The sequence below is a fragment of the Grammomys surdaster genome, unplaced genomic scaffold (genome assembly GCF_004785775.1).
Source record: "Grammomys surdaster isolate TR1022 unplaced genomic scaffold, NIH_TR_1.0 262, whole genome shotgun sequence".
Taxonomy (NCBI): Eukaryota; Metazoa; Chordata; class Mammalia; order Rodentia; family Muridae; genus Grammomys; species Grammomys surdaster.
Window position 1 is genome coordinate 1,289,323 of NW_021604703.1, and position 14,645 is coordinate 1,303,967.

Consider the following 14,645-nt stretch of genomic DNA (forward strand, 5'->3'; position numbering starts at 1 on the left):
TGGATGGATGGATGGATGGATGGATGGATGGATGGATGGATGGATGGGCAGACGGTTGGTTGGTTGGTTGGTTGGTTGATTGGTTGGTTGGTTGGTGTGCTCATTGGTTGGCTGATTGGCTGGTTAGCTGGTTAGCTGATTGGTTGGATGGTTGTGTAGTTGGTTAGTTAGCTGATTGGTTGGATGATTAGCTGGTTGGTTGGTTGTCTGGTTGGTTGATTACAGCTCAAACTGGCCTCAAACTCACAATGGTCCGCCTGTCTCAGCCTAAGTGCTGGCATTATTGGTATGCTCCTCCATAGACAACAAGTTTTCTGTCTGCTTGGGTCAGTGCCAGGATGGAATCCAGGATGGTACACATACTTACCAAGCCCTCCCCATTGATCTACAAGCCCAGCTAGAGATTCTTATTCTAAGAGCTCTAGTGTTCAGACTGGATATGGCCAGCTTTCATCTCACTGTTTTCCTGTCCTGTTTCTCCAGGTGGGGCCTGTCAGCCTCTTGGCCATCGGAGCACTCACAGTGCACTGTATGGATATCCTGCTGAACTGTGCCTGTCATCTCACTCAGAGGTCAGAGTCCACAGCTCACACCCCATGGGCCCCATCCCAGGGCCACTTCTCTGGGCTAGCACCCCTCCTCCGGGTTTTTCCAGAGGTGGCAAAGGGATTTTGGAAAGTGACTTAGAGTTTGAGAGAACACATAGGCTTATATGTTTGAACACTTGGTCCAGCCTGTGGCACTGTCTGAGAAGGCTGTGGAAAGTTAGGAGGTGGAGCTTGTGGGAAGAAGTGGGCCTTATACTTCCTGCCTACTCTGTTTTCTGGTTTGCTGGTGTGAGGAGCACCAGTTCCGCACTACTACCCCATAAACTCTACCACGGCTTTCTTATCAAAGTAGACTGTATCACCGCAGACTGAGACAGAATAAACTCTTTCTCCCTTAAATTGCTTGCTGCCAGGTGTTTGGTTACAGCAGAAATCAGGCAGGCCTGTAGGTCTGGGGTAGAAGCTTCCCTAGCGTGTATGAGCCTCTGGGTTCTGTTCCCATCATATTCAAAAGAAGCTAAGACGGTGTCTTGGTGTAGATCCAATTTTGCAGCTCGTGAATTAGAAACCATTCTGGCCCCACACCCCATTGAGCTCCACGCCCCTCACCCAGAGGCACCAAATGTAACCAAGTATGCAAAAGTGCCCTGTGGACTACTGAGCGTGTGTAGGATCCTCAGGCATCCTCTTGGTTTGATCAAGATTATGTTTTTTTTTAAATCTGTGTATATGTGTGCGCCTTCATGAGTTTATGTCTACCCTGGGCGTGCAGGAGCCCCTTGAAGCCTGAGGAAAGCATTTAGGTCCCCTGATAGTTGTGAGCCACCCTGTGGGTACTAGGTCCTCTACAAGAGCAGTAAGTGCTCTTAACCACTAAGCTATCTCTTCAGCCCCCCTTTTTTGAATCAGGGTCTCATGTAGCCCAGGCTTGCCTCTAACTCACTTATATAGCTGACTTTGAACTCCTGACCTTCCTGCCTCCACCTCTCGAGTTCTAGTAACAAAGTCATGTGACTCCATGCCCTTTTAATGCAGTGCTGGGGATCAAACCCAGGGCCTCGTGTATGCTAGGCAAGCACTCTACCAAATGAGCTACAGTCCCATGCCCTTCTTTTTCTTTTCCTCTCCCTACTCCAACACAGGTACTTTGTCAAGGCCACTTGTTCCCCAAAAAAACAAAAACCAAAAAAAAAAACCTTTTCGAGGGAAGTTAATACAGATGAAAAAGACAGCAATGATATGAGCAGTTTGTGGTTGCTTCCGTCATTGAATGCACATCTGGGGGCTGGAGCGATGGCTCAGCAGTTGGGAGAGTGTCCTGCTCTTCAAAAGGACCCAAGTTCAGTTCCGCATTAGATAGCACACAACTGCCTGTAACTCCAATTTCAGGGGATCCAATGCTCTCGCCTGGCTTCCTTTGGCACCTAAACTCACATGCACATACGTGCACACAGACACAGGTTATACATCCGCAATCTTAATATCAAAACCACTGAGAGCTGGAGAGGTGTCTCAGTGCTTTCTTTCTCAGAAGGAAAAAATGAGTACACTGAAAGTACAGACTACTGAGCTCCTCAGGATCCAGCAATCCCCATTACACTCAGGTCCAAGGCTGCCCTTAGAGGTAGGCAACTGTCTTATACAGAAGTCAAGGCAAGGTAACCCAAGACTGAGGCAGGAGCATTGCCAGTTCCAGGCCAGCCTGGGCTATATCCTGAGCATTTTTGAAGCAAAGATATAAAGTAAAGGTTTTCATGGACTGGGGATATCACTCAGTGGTAGAGCATTTGCCTGGCATGCGAGCTCAGCATCCAGGACTCAGCAAAAACCAAATAAAAAGCCAAAAAGTGGATGTGCCTGGTGCTGGTCAGAGAGCCCTTTCACCTCATAAAACCCGTCACACAGCAGGGTTTTGCTCATACAGCAGTGATGTAAATGGTGCAATTCTGTTGAGCCAAGGGCTTTGCAAGATTTCTGTACTCCTTCCAGGAATGCCCTGGGATAGAGACTTTTTATTCCCATTTTACAGATGAATACTTAGCCCTGAGTCACATACATGGGAAATGGCAGAGCTGCTCTTTGATGACCTGTCTGACTTTATTTTTTTTAATTAGTTCTTTTAAAAGTTCATACAAAATAATTTGTGTAAAATGTAATATTCTCCCTCCTTCCCCAAATCCTTCCAGATCTACTCTCTTTCCCACCCTCTCAACTCTGTGCCACCCTCTTTTCCTTTTCTTTCTTTTCTCCCTTCCTCCCTTCCTTCCTTCCATTATCAAACCATTCTCACCCTCCAGTGCCTCTCTGAATGTCCTCTTCCTGAGCCCCAGGTCCTCACACCTCCTGCAAGCACCAACCTGCCCATAATTGCATCAGTGAATCTTTTTCCTCTGACTGAAGACTCTTTCATTTTTCTCTGACATAAACATTTAAGGACAATAGTCTTTTATCCAACCTGGCACTTCTTCCATTTTTGTTTTGGTAACTTCCCAAAAACTGTCTTTAACTCTTTATGTGGTCCAGAATGGACTTGATCTCTGGATCTCCTGCATCTACCTCCAGAGTCCTGGGATGACAGGCACACTGGTGGTTTAGAAGGCTCCATACAAGTCCTAAAGCCCTCCTCTCTGTGCCCCAGCCCTGGAGTTAGCACTGTGCATGTGGCATCTGGCCAGCAGCTGCTCCTCCCTGTTCCCACCCAGAACCAGAAGGGTCCTACTACAGAGCCATCCACTTCCCTTAGACAAGAAGAGATTGCTTTCACCCTTTCCAGGGCTCCCAAATCTCAGTGTAAACCAAGACAGTTCCTGGCTGGCCATGCCCACTCTGCCTCTTCCTCCACCTCCTCTCCTGCTTTGCTTATTTAAGCCAAAGCAGAGATACTGCTTATTCCAAAGGACAAAACCAAGGAAACTACCTAAATATTGTGTTTAAAGCATGCTGCCGGGTGCATGCCTGCCTGTAGGGAGGTCGGGGCATTTCCAGCTGCACAAGTTCCAGGACATCCTGGGCTACCCTCAAAACAACAACAAGCAAAACTGCATAAAATTGTATAAACAAACAAGTAAACTCGTGAAAGTTGCATAAGTGGTGCAGTTATTAGAGAGTTCACAGAACATTCTTCACTAACACACAAATACACAACAGTCTCCAGCTTAGGTGCATACTGTACCTTCAGCAAAATGTTTTAACTTAAGCATCATTTGTCCTTTCACCCTAGACTGCAGAGGAGTTTTGTGAACTATGAAGAGACCACAATGTACAGCCTGGAAACATGCCCAAGTCCTTGGCTGAGGACACACTCAGTGTGGGGCAGGTACTGGTCACACGTGTAATACTCATTGTGATGAAACATGATAGACCCCCCCACCTGCCCTGCCTTTATGTCTGCTTGTGTAAACGTTTTTGCTGTTTTTATAGTTTATTGGTTATTTATTTACATTTCAAATGTTATCCCCCTTCCTGGTTTCCCCTCCACAAACCCCCTATCCCAGCCCCGCCCTTGCTTCTATGAGGGAGCTCCTCCACAAACCCAGTCACTCCGCTTCACCTCCCTAGCATTCTCCTACGTTGGGGTATCAAGTCTCCACAGGACCAAGGGCCTCCCCTCGCATTGATGCCAGATTAAGGCAATCCTCTGCTACATCTGTAGTTGGAGCCATGGATCTCTCCATGTGTACTCTTTGGTTGGTGGTTTAGTCCCTGGGAGCTCTGGGGGGTCTGGTTGGTTGATATTGTTGTTCTTCCTATGGGGTTGCAAACCCCTTCAGCTTCTTTTTTAAAGATTTTATTTCATATTTAATGATATCAATCTGTATGTCTATATGTATGTGCATATGAATGCAATTTCCCCTAGGAGGCCAGAAAAGAGCATCAGATTCACTGGAGCTGGAGTTACAGGTCGTTGTATGTCCCCTGATGTAGGTGCTGGGAACTAAACCTGGGTCCTCTGCAGGAGCATAATATGCTCTTAAGCACTGAGCCATCTCTCCAGCCCATGCTTGCACAGGTTTTTTAAGCAGATAGACTATTTTTGGCAACTATCAAGCAAGATAGAGTATCTCCCCAGTGCCCCAGCCCCACCTCCTTCTTCACCTTAGTACACCGTAACATACGTGAGTGGGAAAGGGCATGTGTTAATTGTTTTGTTTTGTTTTGTTTTGTTTTTTGAAATAAAAGAAAGACAAGAACTTATATATCCAGGGTGACCTTGAACTTTGAACTACCTAAGACGCTAAGGATAGTGTTGAACTTCCCGTATACGCTGGGTTAATGCACCAATTGAAGCTTCATAAACTAGATTAGAACTAGAACTAGACTAGAACTCTCCCAGCTGAGCTCCAGCTTGAGCCCTAGTTCATCTCATGGTTTCTTGTATGTTACTTAGAATTAGATGTGTAAACTTGAAATTCATTTTGCTTACTGCCTTGCTTATTTGTTTGTTTGAGACAGCATTTCCTGTGTACCAGGCTGGCTTCAAACAAGTCCTGTAGCCCCAAGATAACCCTAAACTCCTGACTCTCCTCCTTCTTCCCAAGTACCGGGCATGCACCTCCACAATTAACTTGAAATTAGAATTTTTTTTAATCTAACAGTGTATCAGTCACATGTCCTGTTGCTGCAACAGAGTATCTAGGAAAGCAGCTTGATGAAGAAAGGGTTTATTCCAGCTCATTGTTCTAGGGCATTAGAGTCTGTAGTAGTACCAGGAGAGGCATGGCAACTGGGACAAGAGGCAGCTGGTTACATTGTGTCCGCAATCAGGAAGCAGAGAAAGATGGATGCTGGCACTCATCTTACTCAGGCTCCAGCACAAAGAATGGTCCACATCCACCGTGGGTCTTCCCACCTCAATCAACCTAGTCTATTTTCTTTTCCTTTTTGGTCTTTGGAGACAGAATCTCTCTACGTAGCTCTCTAAGTAGCCCTCACTGTTCTAAAACTCACTATGTAAACCAGGCTGGCCTTGAACTTGAAAAGAGATCCACCTGCCTCTGCCTTCTGAGTGCTGAGATTAAAGACTTGTGCCACCATGCCTGGCCGGTCAACTTATTCTAGAATGTCTCTCACAGACATGCCCAAAATTTGTTTTCCTTGTGATTCTATCTTATCAATTTAACAGCAGAAATCAATCATTACAGACAATATTCCTCTTCTTTTTTTCCATCTTGGAACACACTCATCATTTGAAGGTTCACAGTGTTCTCTGGCAGAGATGTTTACCTTGTTTTAGTTGACTAGTCCCTTCGGGATGGACATTAAGTTTACTCCCTTTGCTGTGGGACAAAAACCCGGAGACCACTCAGCACAACCAAAGTTCAAATCAAGAGTCTGTATTAAACCTGCTGGCGACTGCCTAGAGAGAGACACTTCTCACAGAGTATCCCTGGATGTATACTACATGGAGACACGGTTGCAGGGGGAAGCAAGCAAGCGTTTAACAAGAAGCAAGAACATGCAGTTAGCTGGGGTATTTTAACCCTGAGTTTCTAGAACAAGGTTGGGTGCTTACCTATGGAATTTTCCAGGACAGTGTATAGAAACCAAAGATGGCTTCAGCTGAATCAAGATGGAGAAACCTTTGCCCCATCACACCTTGTTTGGGTCTTCAGGGAGAGATTTCACTGCCCTAGAAAAATGGGGTAACCAGAGCTCTCGCAATAATACCTAAAAGGTACAGAAGTTAATGGTGAGTCAGTCCTGGTAGCACAGGACTACCCTGCCACTGTCCTAGATAGCTTTAATAGTCAATTTGACACAGGATAGAGTCAACTGAGAAGAAAGCCTACACTGAGGAGTTGTTCAGATCAGATTGGCTTTTGGGTAATTGTTTTGACTGTTAATTGATGTAGTAGGGCCCAGCCTACAATACCATTCTCTGGGTCTATATAAGAAAACTAGTTCACGGCTGGGCGGTGGTGGCGCACCCCTGTAATCCCAGCACTTGGGAGGCAGAGGCAGGCGGATTTCTGAGTTTGAGGCCAGCCTGGTCTACAGAGTGAGTTCCAGGACAGTCAGGACTACACAGAGAAACCCTGTCTCGAAAAAAACAAACAAACAACAACAACAAAAAAAAAACAAAAACAAAGAAAACTAGTTCATTGTGAGCTTGTGAGCAAGCCATTAAGAAGCATTCTTCCATGAGTTCTGCTTCGGGTTCTTACCTTGTGCTCCAGTCCTGACTTTCCTCAGCAAAGGGCTGTGAGAGCTGGGGGCATAAGACTGCATTAATCCCTTCTTCTCCTATGCTGCTTTTGAGCAGAGTGTTATGTCACAGCAACAGAGGAAGCTAGGACAGCCCAGAAGGCTGTCAGGGATACACAGAGCTCAAAGCCTGCCTGAATTCAAGACACAGCAATGTAGGGAGACCCCTGTGCCAGGATTTTAAAAGACCTAGGCACAACTGGAAGCCCTGAGTTAGATCCTCAACACCACACACATGAGAGCGTGTGTGCGAGCACACACACACACACACATACACACATAAGCTGATGGTGTTCAAAATGCTTTTCTGTTTAAGCATCTCTTATCATCTTACCAATCTTGAATAGGACTCTAGGGTGAGATTTCACTGTCCTAGAAAGATGGGGCAACCTGAGCTCTCACAATAAAATAACACATGAAATATACAAAAGACCTCGATAATGGTGGAACAAAGACATCCCAAGACCTTCCACACAACCTTCTCAGACAGTTCTTCAGGCAGTGAGTCAACACCTCAGTCAACTGCGGCTGCAGCACCCTCCACACTGCCTACCTCAGGCTCCTCAGTCGGCACTTATCTCTCAACATCAGCCAGATGAGGTCAGGATCCGTGTCTGATGATGTCCTCAGTAGATAATGTAGGGCAGTAGTAGCCCCTGACGTCACTGGATCCAAGTCTATTGAGATGGACAATCATACAGCTCAGGAAAGACAACCAAGTCGCTCAAAGCCACACAGGAATTTGTCACAGCTAAGACTAGAACTCTGGAAGCCTACTTTCCACCTACCAGGATTCTGTTCTTCCCATTTTTTTGGAGATCAGTAACTGAGGAAATTTAGAACTACTCGGGGGAGGGAGTCTCACTTCAACCAGAGATTTTTCTTTTTCTGTGCACTAAGAGGAGCTCAGAGGCTTGAGTAAGAACTGGTTCCCCACATAGATAACACTCACTGATGCTTGGTCTTTAGATGGAAAAACAGTGCTGAACTTTTTAAAGAAGAGAGCCCTGGTGACCCTGCCCAGGGCATCAAGCTGAGCACCTAGCAGCCTATGTCAGTTGTCTTGTGATAGAACAGAGGACATAAAGAGCCGTTCTGAAATTCTCTTACCAGAAAAATCAGTGAAGAAACGTCATCTAATCAAACTTTTTGACCTGAGATAGGCTCACAAGAAACACTCAGGGATGGGAGAGCAAGATAAATGATGTACAATAAAGTCAGCCCGTCTAGAAAGCAGGGCACGATGCGTGGACAGGTGGTCTGCCGACTCATTACCACCAAAAAGTAAAAAGGTTTCAAGGAAAATAGAGCTGGGACGTAGCTCAAACGTAGAGTTCCTGCCTAGCACTCATGAAGTCCTGAGTTCAATCCCCAGAACCAGAAAACAAACACCAAACAAAAACCCACAGCAGGAAGAATGTGGTAATTTTTCAAATTTAAGAACTGTAATTGAGTGCAATACATAGGCTTGCCTGGATCCAGCTCTACAGTGGGGGTGGGAGGAGACACATAAATAAAGAGAGATTCTAAGGCACAGGACAACAGACCATTGGATTGACAGAGGAACAGAGTGTCCTTGCCTTTGTCATCTGCCCAACGACTCTCATCTGGAGGAAGTAGTCATACAAACACACCATGGTGACAGTTTATAAGAAGGCCAACCTGAATTCTCCAAAATGACCTGATGTAAAGCTGGTGCAAATGCATGCAAAAATATTCCACATGGAAAAATAAAAGACAAAAGAGGTACAGCCAAACACAACATACAGTTTTGGAAAATTTTTAACAAAAAATAAAAGTTAAGGCCAGGCAGTGGTGGCGCACGCCTTTAATCCCAGCACTTGGGAGGCAGAGGCAGGTGGATTTCTGCGTTTGAGGCCAGCCTAGTCTACAGAGTGAGTTCCAGGACAGTCAGGCTTACAGAGAGAAACCCTGTCTCAAAAAAACAAAAAAAGAAAGAAAGAAAGAAAGAAAGAAAGAAAGAAAGAAAGAAAGAAAGAAGAAAAGGTTAAGTCAGATACAGTGGCAAACCTGCAATCCCAGCACTTGGGAGGTAGAGGCAGGAGAATCAGGAATTCAGGGTCAGCCTGAGCTATATATGAAGTTTAAAGCTAGCCTTGGCTACTTGAGACTATGTCCTTCTCCCTCCCAATAAAAATATATTTATAAGATAATTAAGATATATAAATTATATATTTGATGTTAGTTGATTTCTGTCTGTTAAGGATTAAGAGAAATCTGTCCAAGGCATTTCAGGTAGATGTTTCATGACTTCTGAAATTATCATTGAAATGGTTCTGAGTGCTGTGTGTGTGTGTGTGTGTGTGTTGTGAATTTAATATCCAGAATGTAATTCAGGGCCAAAGGTAACTATGAATGAGTTTCATTAGAGTGAATAGATGATAGATGTGGGTGGTTTGTCAGAGGCAAGGAAAATCAGGTTTTCAAGGTCACACTTGGTTATCTAGCTAATCAGAGGCCAGCCTGGGCAACTCGAGGCTCTATCTCAAAAAAACAAACTAACTCTCTAAAGCCAGAATTTATAGCTGTTAATTTCTACTGTACTATCAACTTTTTCTGAGGGGCTGACATTTCTCAAAATAAAACCATCAGAACTAATTGTTTTGAAAAGGAAACCCAGCCAGGTAGTGGTGGCGCACGCCTTTAATCTCAGCACTTGGGAGGCACTTGGGAGTTCGAGGCCAGCCTGGTCTACAGAGTGAGTTCCAGGACAGTCAGGGCTACACAGAGAAACTCTATCTTGAAAAAAAAAAATAATAAGGCAAAAAAAAAAAGGAAACCCATCCTAAACAATAACTTACTTCCCTTGTCCTCCTCTTCCTTCCCAGGTACGTTGTAAGCTTCCTGCTGATTGTCACTCAGCTGGGCTTCTGCAGTGTGTATTTCATGTTTATGGCAGACAATTTGCAACAGGTAAAGAGGGCTCTTCCGGGTAGACCTCCCGATGCTGGGGCTGTTAGTGGCAGCATAGCAATGGAGCCTGTCTCCCCATATTAGACCACAGTTGGGACCAGAGCAAAGCCAAAGCCCCTAACTTTCAGGCTGGAAAGCATCTCAGGTTGTCCAAGATGTCTAATGTGCTGTCACCTTCCCCTTACCTCATTCCTAATGTAATGACAAGTCAGGCAGAGCCTTCTTTTATGAGTTTGTGAGACAGGAAACACCCAGTCAGCCAGGAAGAACGGTGAGTCTTGTAACAGAGGGACTGTAAGCAGAAGATGCTCAATTCTCAGCCCCTCCCTGCTTCACTCACAAAGTCTAAAAAGGATGTGCTTATGTAACAGAAACCCTTTTCTAGTCATGTGAGCAGGGAAACCACCACTTCCCAGGGAAGATGAGATTGTCTATCCGACAAAAGAAGCATTGTGCCTTTGGGGTTTATGATGCTCAATGTTAACCATCATCAGAATCACACCCACTATAGTTAAGGCGGCTAGGTTTGCCCAATAAAACGCAGGACACCCAAAACCAGACACTGAGGTTCACATCGATAACACCAAAATTTGGAAGGTAGAAGCAGAAGGATCAAAAGTTCATGGTCATTCTCAGCTACATAGCAAGTCTGAGGGATACATGAGACCCTGTCTCAAAAAGTATAGGAGAAAGGGATGGCTCATTCAGTAAAGTGCTTGTCTTGCAGCCCAAGGGCCTGGGTACCATTTCCCAGGACCCACATATTAAAAAAGCTAGCTAGAAAAATAGCCCAGTGGTTAAGAGCACTGAGTCCTCTTCCAGGGGTCCTGAGTTCAATCCCACCAACCACATGGCGGCTCACAACCATCTGTAATGGGATCTGATGCCCTCTTCTGGTGTGTCTGAAGACAGGTACAGTGTACTCATATACGTAAAATAAATAAATCTTTAAAAAGAAAAAAAAAAGGCTGGACTTTATGGCCTGCAGCTGTTATTTCAGTGTTGAGGAAGCAGAGCCAGATGGGTACCTGCTGCTCATTGGAGGGCCAGCCTAGCCTAACTTGCCCAGTACCAGACTAATGAGACCCTTTCTCAAAAAACAAGGAGGGCCACACCTAAGGCACATTACTGATTTTGTCCTCTGGAGCCCCCAGCACCACCAGGAACACACATGTATGAGCGCACAGACACACAGAAGACACACATCGATGGGGCTGGAGAGATGGCTCAGCAGTTAAGAGCACTCGTTGCTCTTTCAGAGGATCTGGGCCTGGGTTCAGCTCCTAGCACCCACATGGTAGCTCACAGCCATCTGTAACTCCAGCTCCAGGAGATCTAACTTCCTTTTTGACCTCTCCCAGCACCAGGCATGTACATGATGTACAGACAAAACATTTCATACAAATAAAATTAAATAAATCTAAAAATGTTTTAGAGATTTATTTATGCATATGAATGTTTTGCCATGAAAGTCAGAAGAAGATATTGGTACTCCTGGAATTGTGAGTCACTGTGTGGGTACTGGGAATTAAACTCATATCCTCTGTAAGGGCAACCAGTGATTTTTTAATCACTGATCCATCCCTCTTGCACCTGAAAAAGACATCTGGCTATACTGAAATGTCACACAAGTCATAAATAATGTCTTTTCTGCTGTGGCAGTAAGTTATCAGTTGATGAGCTGAAATCCTAATTGAAATGAGTCTCAGTGATTTACGACTGACGTCCTGCCTTTCACTGTGTCATCCTGGCAGATCGTGGAAGAATCTCACTTCACCTCCAATGTCTGCCAGCCCAGGCAGAACCTGGTGATGACCTCCATCCTGGACTCTCGCTTCTATATGCTCACCATCCTGCCCTTCCTCATCCTGCTGGTGCTCGTCCAGAACCCAAACGTGTTGTCCATCTTCTCTACCTTGGCCACCATCACCACCCTGAGCAGCCTGGCTCTAATCTTTGAGTATCTCATCGAGGTCTGAAACCATTCAGAAGGGGGTCTGGGTCCAGGGTTTCTGAGGCATGGCAGGTGGGAAGGTGAAGATGAGGAAGGTGGCCGGTGCCCAGCTCTGAGCCTAGGGGATTTCTAGAAACACTTCTGTCCCAAAAGCTGGGCATCATTATCATCAACGCACTCATCTTCAGCATTATGGTCTTATCCATAACAGTGACTCACTGGGAATTTAGTTGCTGAATGCTTTCTGTGGTCCAGTATTGGGCAAGAAGCTGGGGATTTTGTGACTCAATAATAAGAGATAAAGAAGGATGTCACATTCTCCATCAGCTCAGCAAACAACAAGAAGTACCACAGCAGGGAGATGGGGAGAGGGCTCAGTGGGTAAAGTGCTCGCTGCCTTAGCGTGAGGACCTGAATTCCCATCCCCAGTATCCACATGACAGCCTAGCACAATGGAGCACACATGTAATTCCAGAACTGAGAGAGTGGAAGGTAGGTGGAGGTTCACTGGCCAGACAGTCTAGCTGAAATGGCAAAGCCCAGGTTCAAAGAGAAAGTCAAAAACATAGGGTGGAGAACTACACAGGAGAAATCAGATACTGACCTCTGGCCTCCACATGCACTGGCACAGGTTCACACACACACACACACACACACACACACACACAGCACAGCACAGCACATAGAGATACAGCACTGGTCAGGAAGTATGTAGCCGCTGGCTAGATGGCTCACATGCTTGCCTCCAAGCCTGAGGCCCTGAGTTCCATACCTAGCCCTCACAGAGAGGTAGGAGAGGACTGACTCCCACAAGTTACCTTTTGATCTCCACATGCACACCATGGCACACAAGCCCACCCTGCCCCTCCGCAATAGAATAAATGTATCTAAAAACCTTTAAAGAGAATACAGACAGTGAAGGAATTTGATCTACTTGGTATAAGGATGTTACATGATTTCCTGGATCCTTGAAAATAAAAATATCCCAGTTTCCAGAAAAAGACACCAAGGAGCAGGAGCAGCAGGCAAGCAGAGCTTTCTGATTGGGCCAACTGGTTTACCTCCCATCACAGGCACTAACATTCCACCATTGTTGTTTTGTTTCTTTGATCATGAAAGTCTTTGGAATTATATTAGTATCCTGTTGCTGCTATAACAACCACAGATCTAGAAGTTGGGGGGAGGGGTGTTTGTTTGTTGTAAACAGTCTCATGTAGCCCAGGTTGGCTTTGTAGCTAAGGATGGCCTTGAGTTTTCGATCCTCCTATCTCTACTTCCCAAGTGCTAGACTTATAGACATGTACCATGACACCCAACTTAGGCTGTGCTGGAGATTGAACAGGGCTTTGTGCCTGTTAGGCAGGTACTCTACCAACTGAGGTATAAGCCAAGGTATTTTTTTCATTGTTTTTGCTTTGCTTTTGATTTTCTTTGGTTTCAAGGTATTTTTCTTAAAACAGAGTTTCATAAAGCCCAAGCTGGCTTCAAACTCTTTAAGTACTAGAGGATAATCTTGAACTTCTGATCTTCCTACTTTACAGGCATGTGCCACCATATTTGGATTTATGCAGAGCTGAGGATCAAACTCAATTCTTCATGCATGCTAGGCAAGCACTCTACCGACTAAACTACAGCCCCAGCCTTAAAATGATAAAGACTTCTTCTATGATGCTAGAGATTTCACTGAGCCAGCTAATCAGGGATCAGCAGGGCTGTATCTTTGCCAGAGGTTCTAAGAAAGAGCCTGCTTTCTCACCTTTTCCAGCATGCCTTGGTCTGTGGCCATTCTGTGGTTAAAGCCAGTATCATTAGGGTCAATCTTCCTATGCTATGGTCTTGTGTCCTCTTCCATTCCTCTCTTCCTCTTTTAAGGACCCTTACCTGATGCAGATAATCCAGGTTAATCTTCTTGTGTAAGGTCATCAGTTTAGCATCTTAAATTCCTTTTGAAAACTAAGTTCTCTAGCAAAGAATGGTGGCATGCACCCATAAACTTAGCACTTGGGAAGTTAAGACAGAAAGATAGCTTGGTCTACATAGCAAAAACGTAACTCAAAAACAAAACATAATCTGACTAGTTTTGGGACCACATACCTTTAACCTCAGTTATTGGAAAGTAAAGTCAAGCCAATCTCTGTGAGTTTGAGGCTAGCCTGGTCTACTCAGTGAGTTCTGGGCCAGCCAGGGCCATATACAGAGACATGTCAACCAACTAACCAATCAATCAGTCAATAGCAGGGCAGCCTGGGTTACATAGAGAGACTATCTCAACAAATAGATTTATTTAAGTAGCATAATCTGCTCACTGGGATTAGGACATCTTTGAGAAACCTTTATCCTACCGACCACAGAAATCTAGTATTAATCACTCTTACTTGGCTATAAGCAAGTTTGAGGCTAGCTTGAGCTACCAGATACAATGACTCAAATAAATAATCACTTCCTGTGTCTTTGATGGCTACTGTACCGACTGCACAGCCCAGGAGGGAATGATGGGAAAGAGGTGTTAAAGGACAGGGACAGGGGACAAGCACCCTTACCTGGCCCGTGCAGTAGCTTGCAGATTAATTTTGGGCAACTTCCTTCTTCCACTGTTCTGTCTGCTCCATATTTAAGATGAGAAGACTTCCCATGGCCTCCAGGTAGAAGCTACCAAATGTGCTGGCCAATAAATAGACAAACAAACCAGAAAGAGAAGTGGGAGAAAGAATAGAATATTACTTAGCATTAAAGAAAATGAGAGCCGGGCAGTGGTGGCGCACGCCTTTAATCCCAGCACTTGGGAGGCAGAGGCAGGCAGATTTCTGAGTTAAGACAGAAAGATAGCTTGGTCTACATAGCAAAAACGTAACTCAAAAACAAAACATAATCTGACTAGTTTTGGGACCACATACCTTTAACCTCAGTTATTGGAAAGTAAAGTCAAGCCAATCTCTGTCTACAGAGTGAGTTCCAGGACAGCCCGGGCTATACAGAGAAACCCTGTCTCGAAAAACCAAAAAAAA

The 14,645-nt window shown here is 45.1% G+C and overlaps 1 protein-coding gene across 1 annotated transcript in view; it reads left to right on the forward strand.

The window, feature by feature from the left end:
- Positions 1-14,645, forward strand: part of LOC114627957 (proton-coupled amino acid transporter 3) — a 27,847-nt gene that overhangs the window by 4,773 nt on the left and 8,429 nt on the right. The window contains exons 3-6 of the mRNA XM_028775896.1: positions 484-572; positions 3,769-3,864; positions 9,602-9,686; positions 11,441-11,659. Of these exons, the coding sequence (XP_028631729.1) occupies positions 484-572; positions 3,769-3,864; positions 9,602-9,686; positions 11,441-11,659 (489 nt within the window). The remainder of the gene's footprint in view (positions 1-483; positions 573-3,768; positions 3,865-9,601; positions 9,687-11,440; positions 11,660-14,645) is intronic.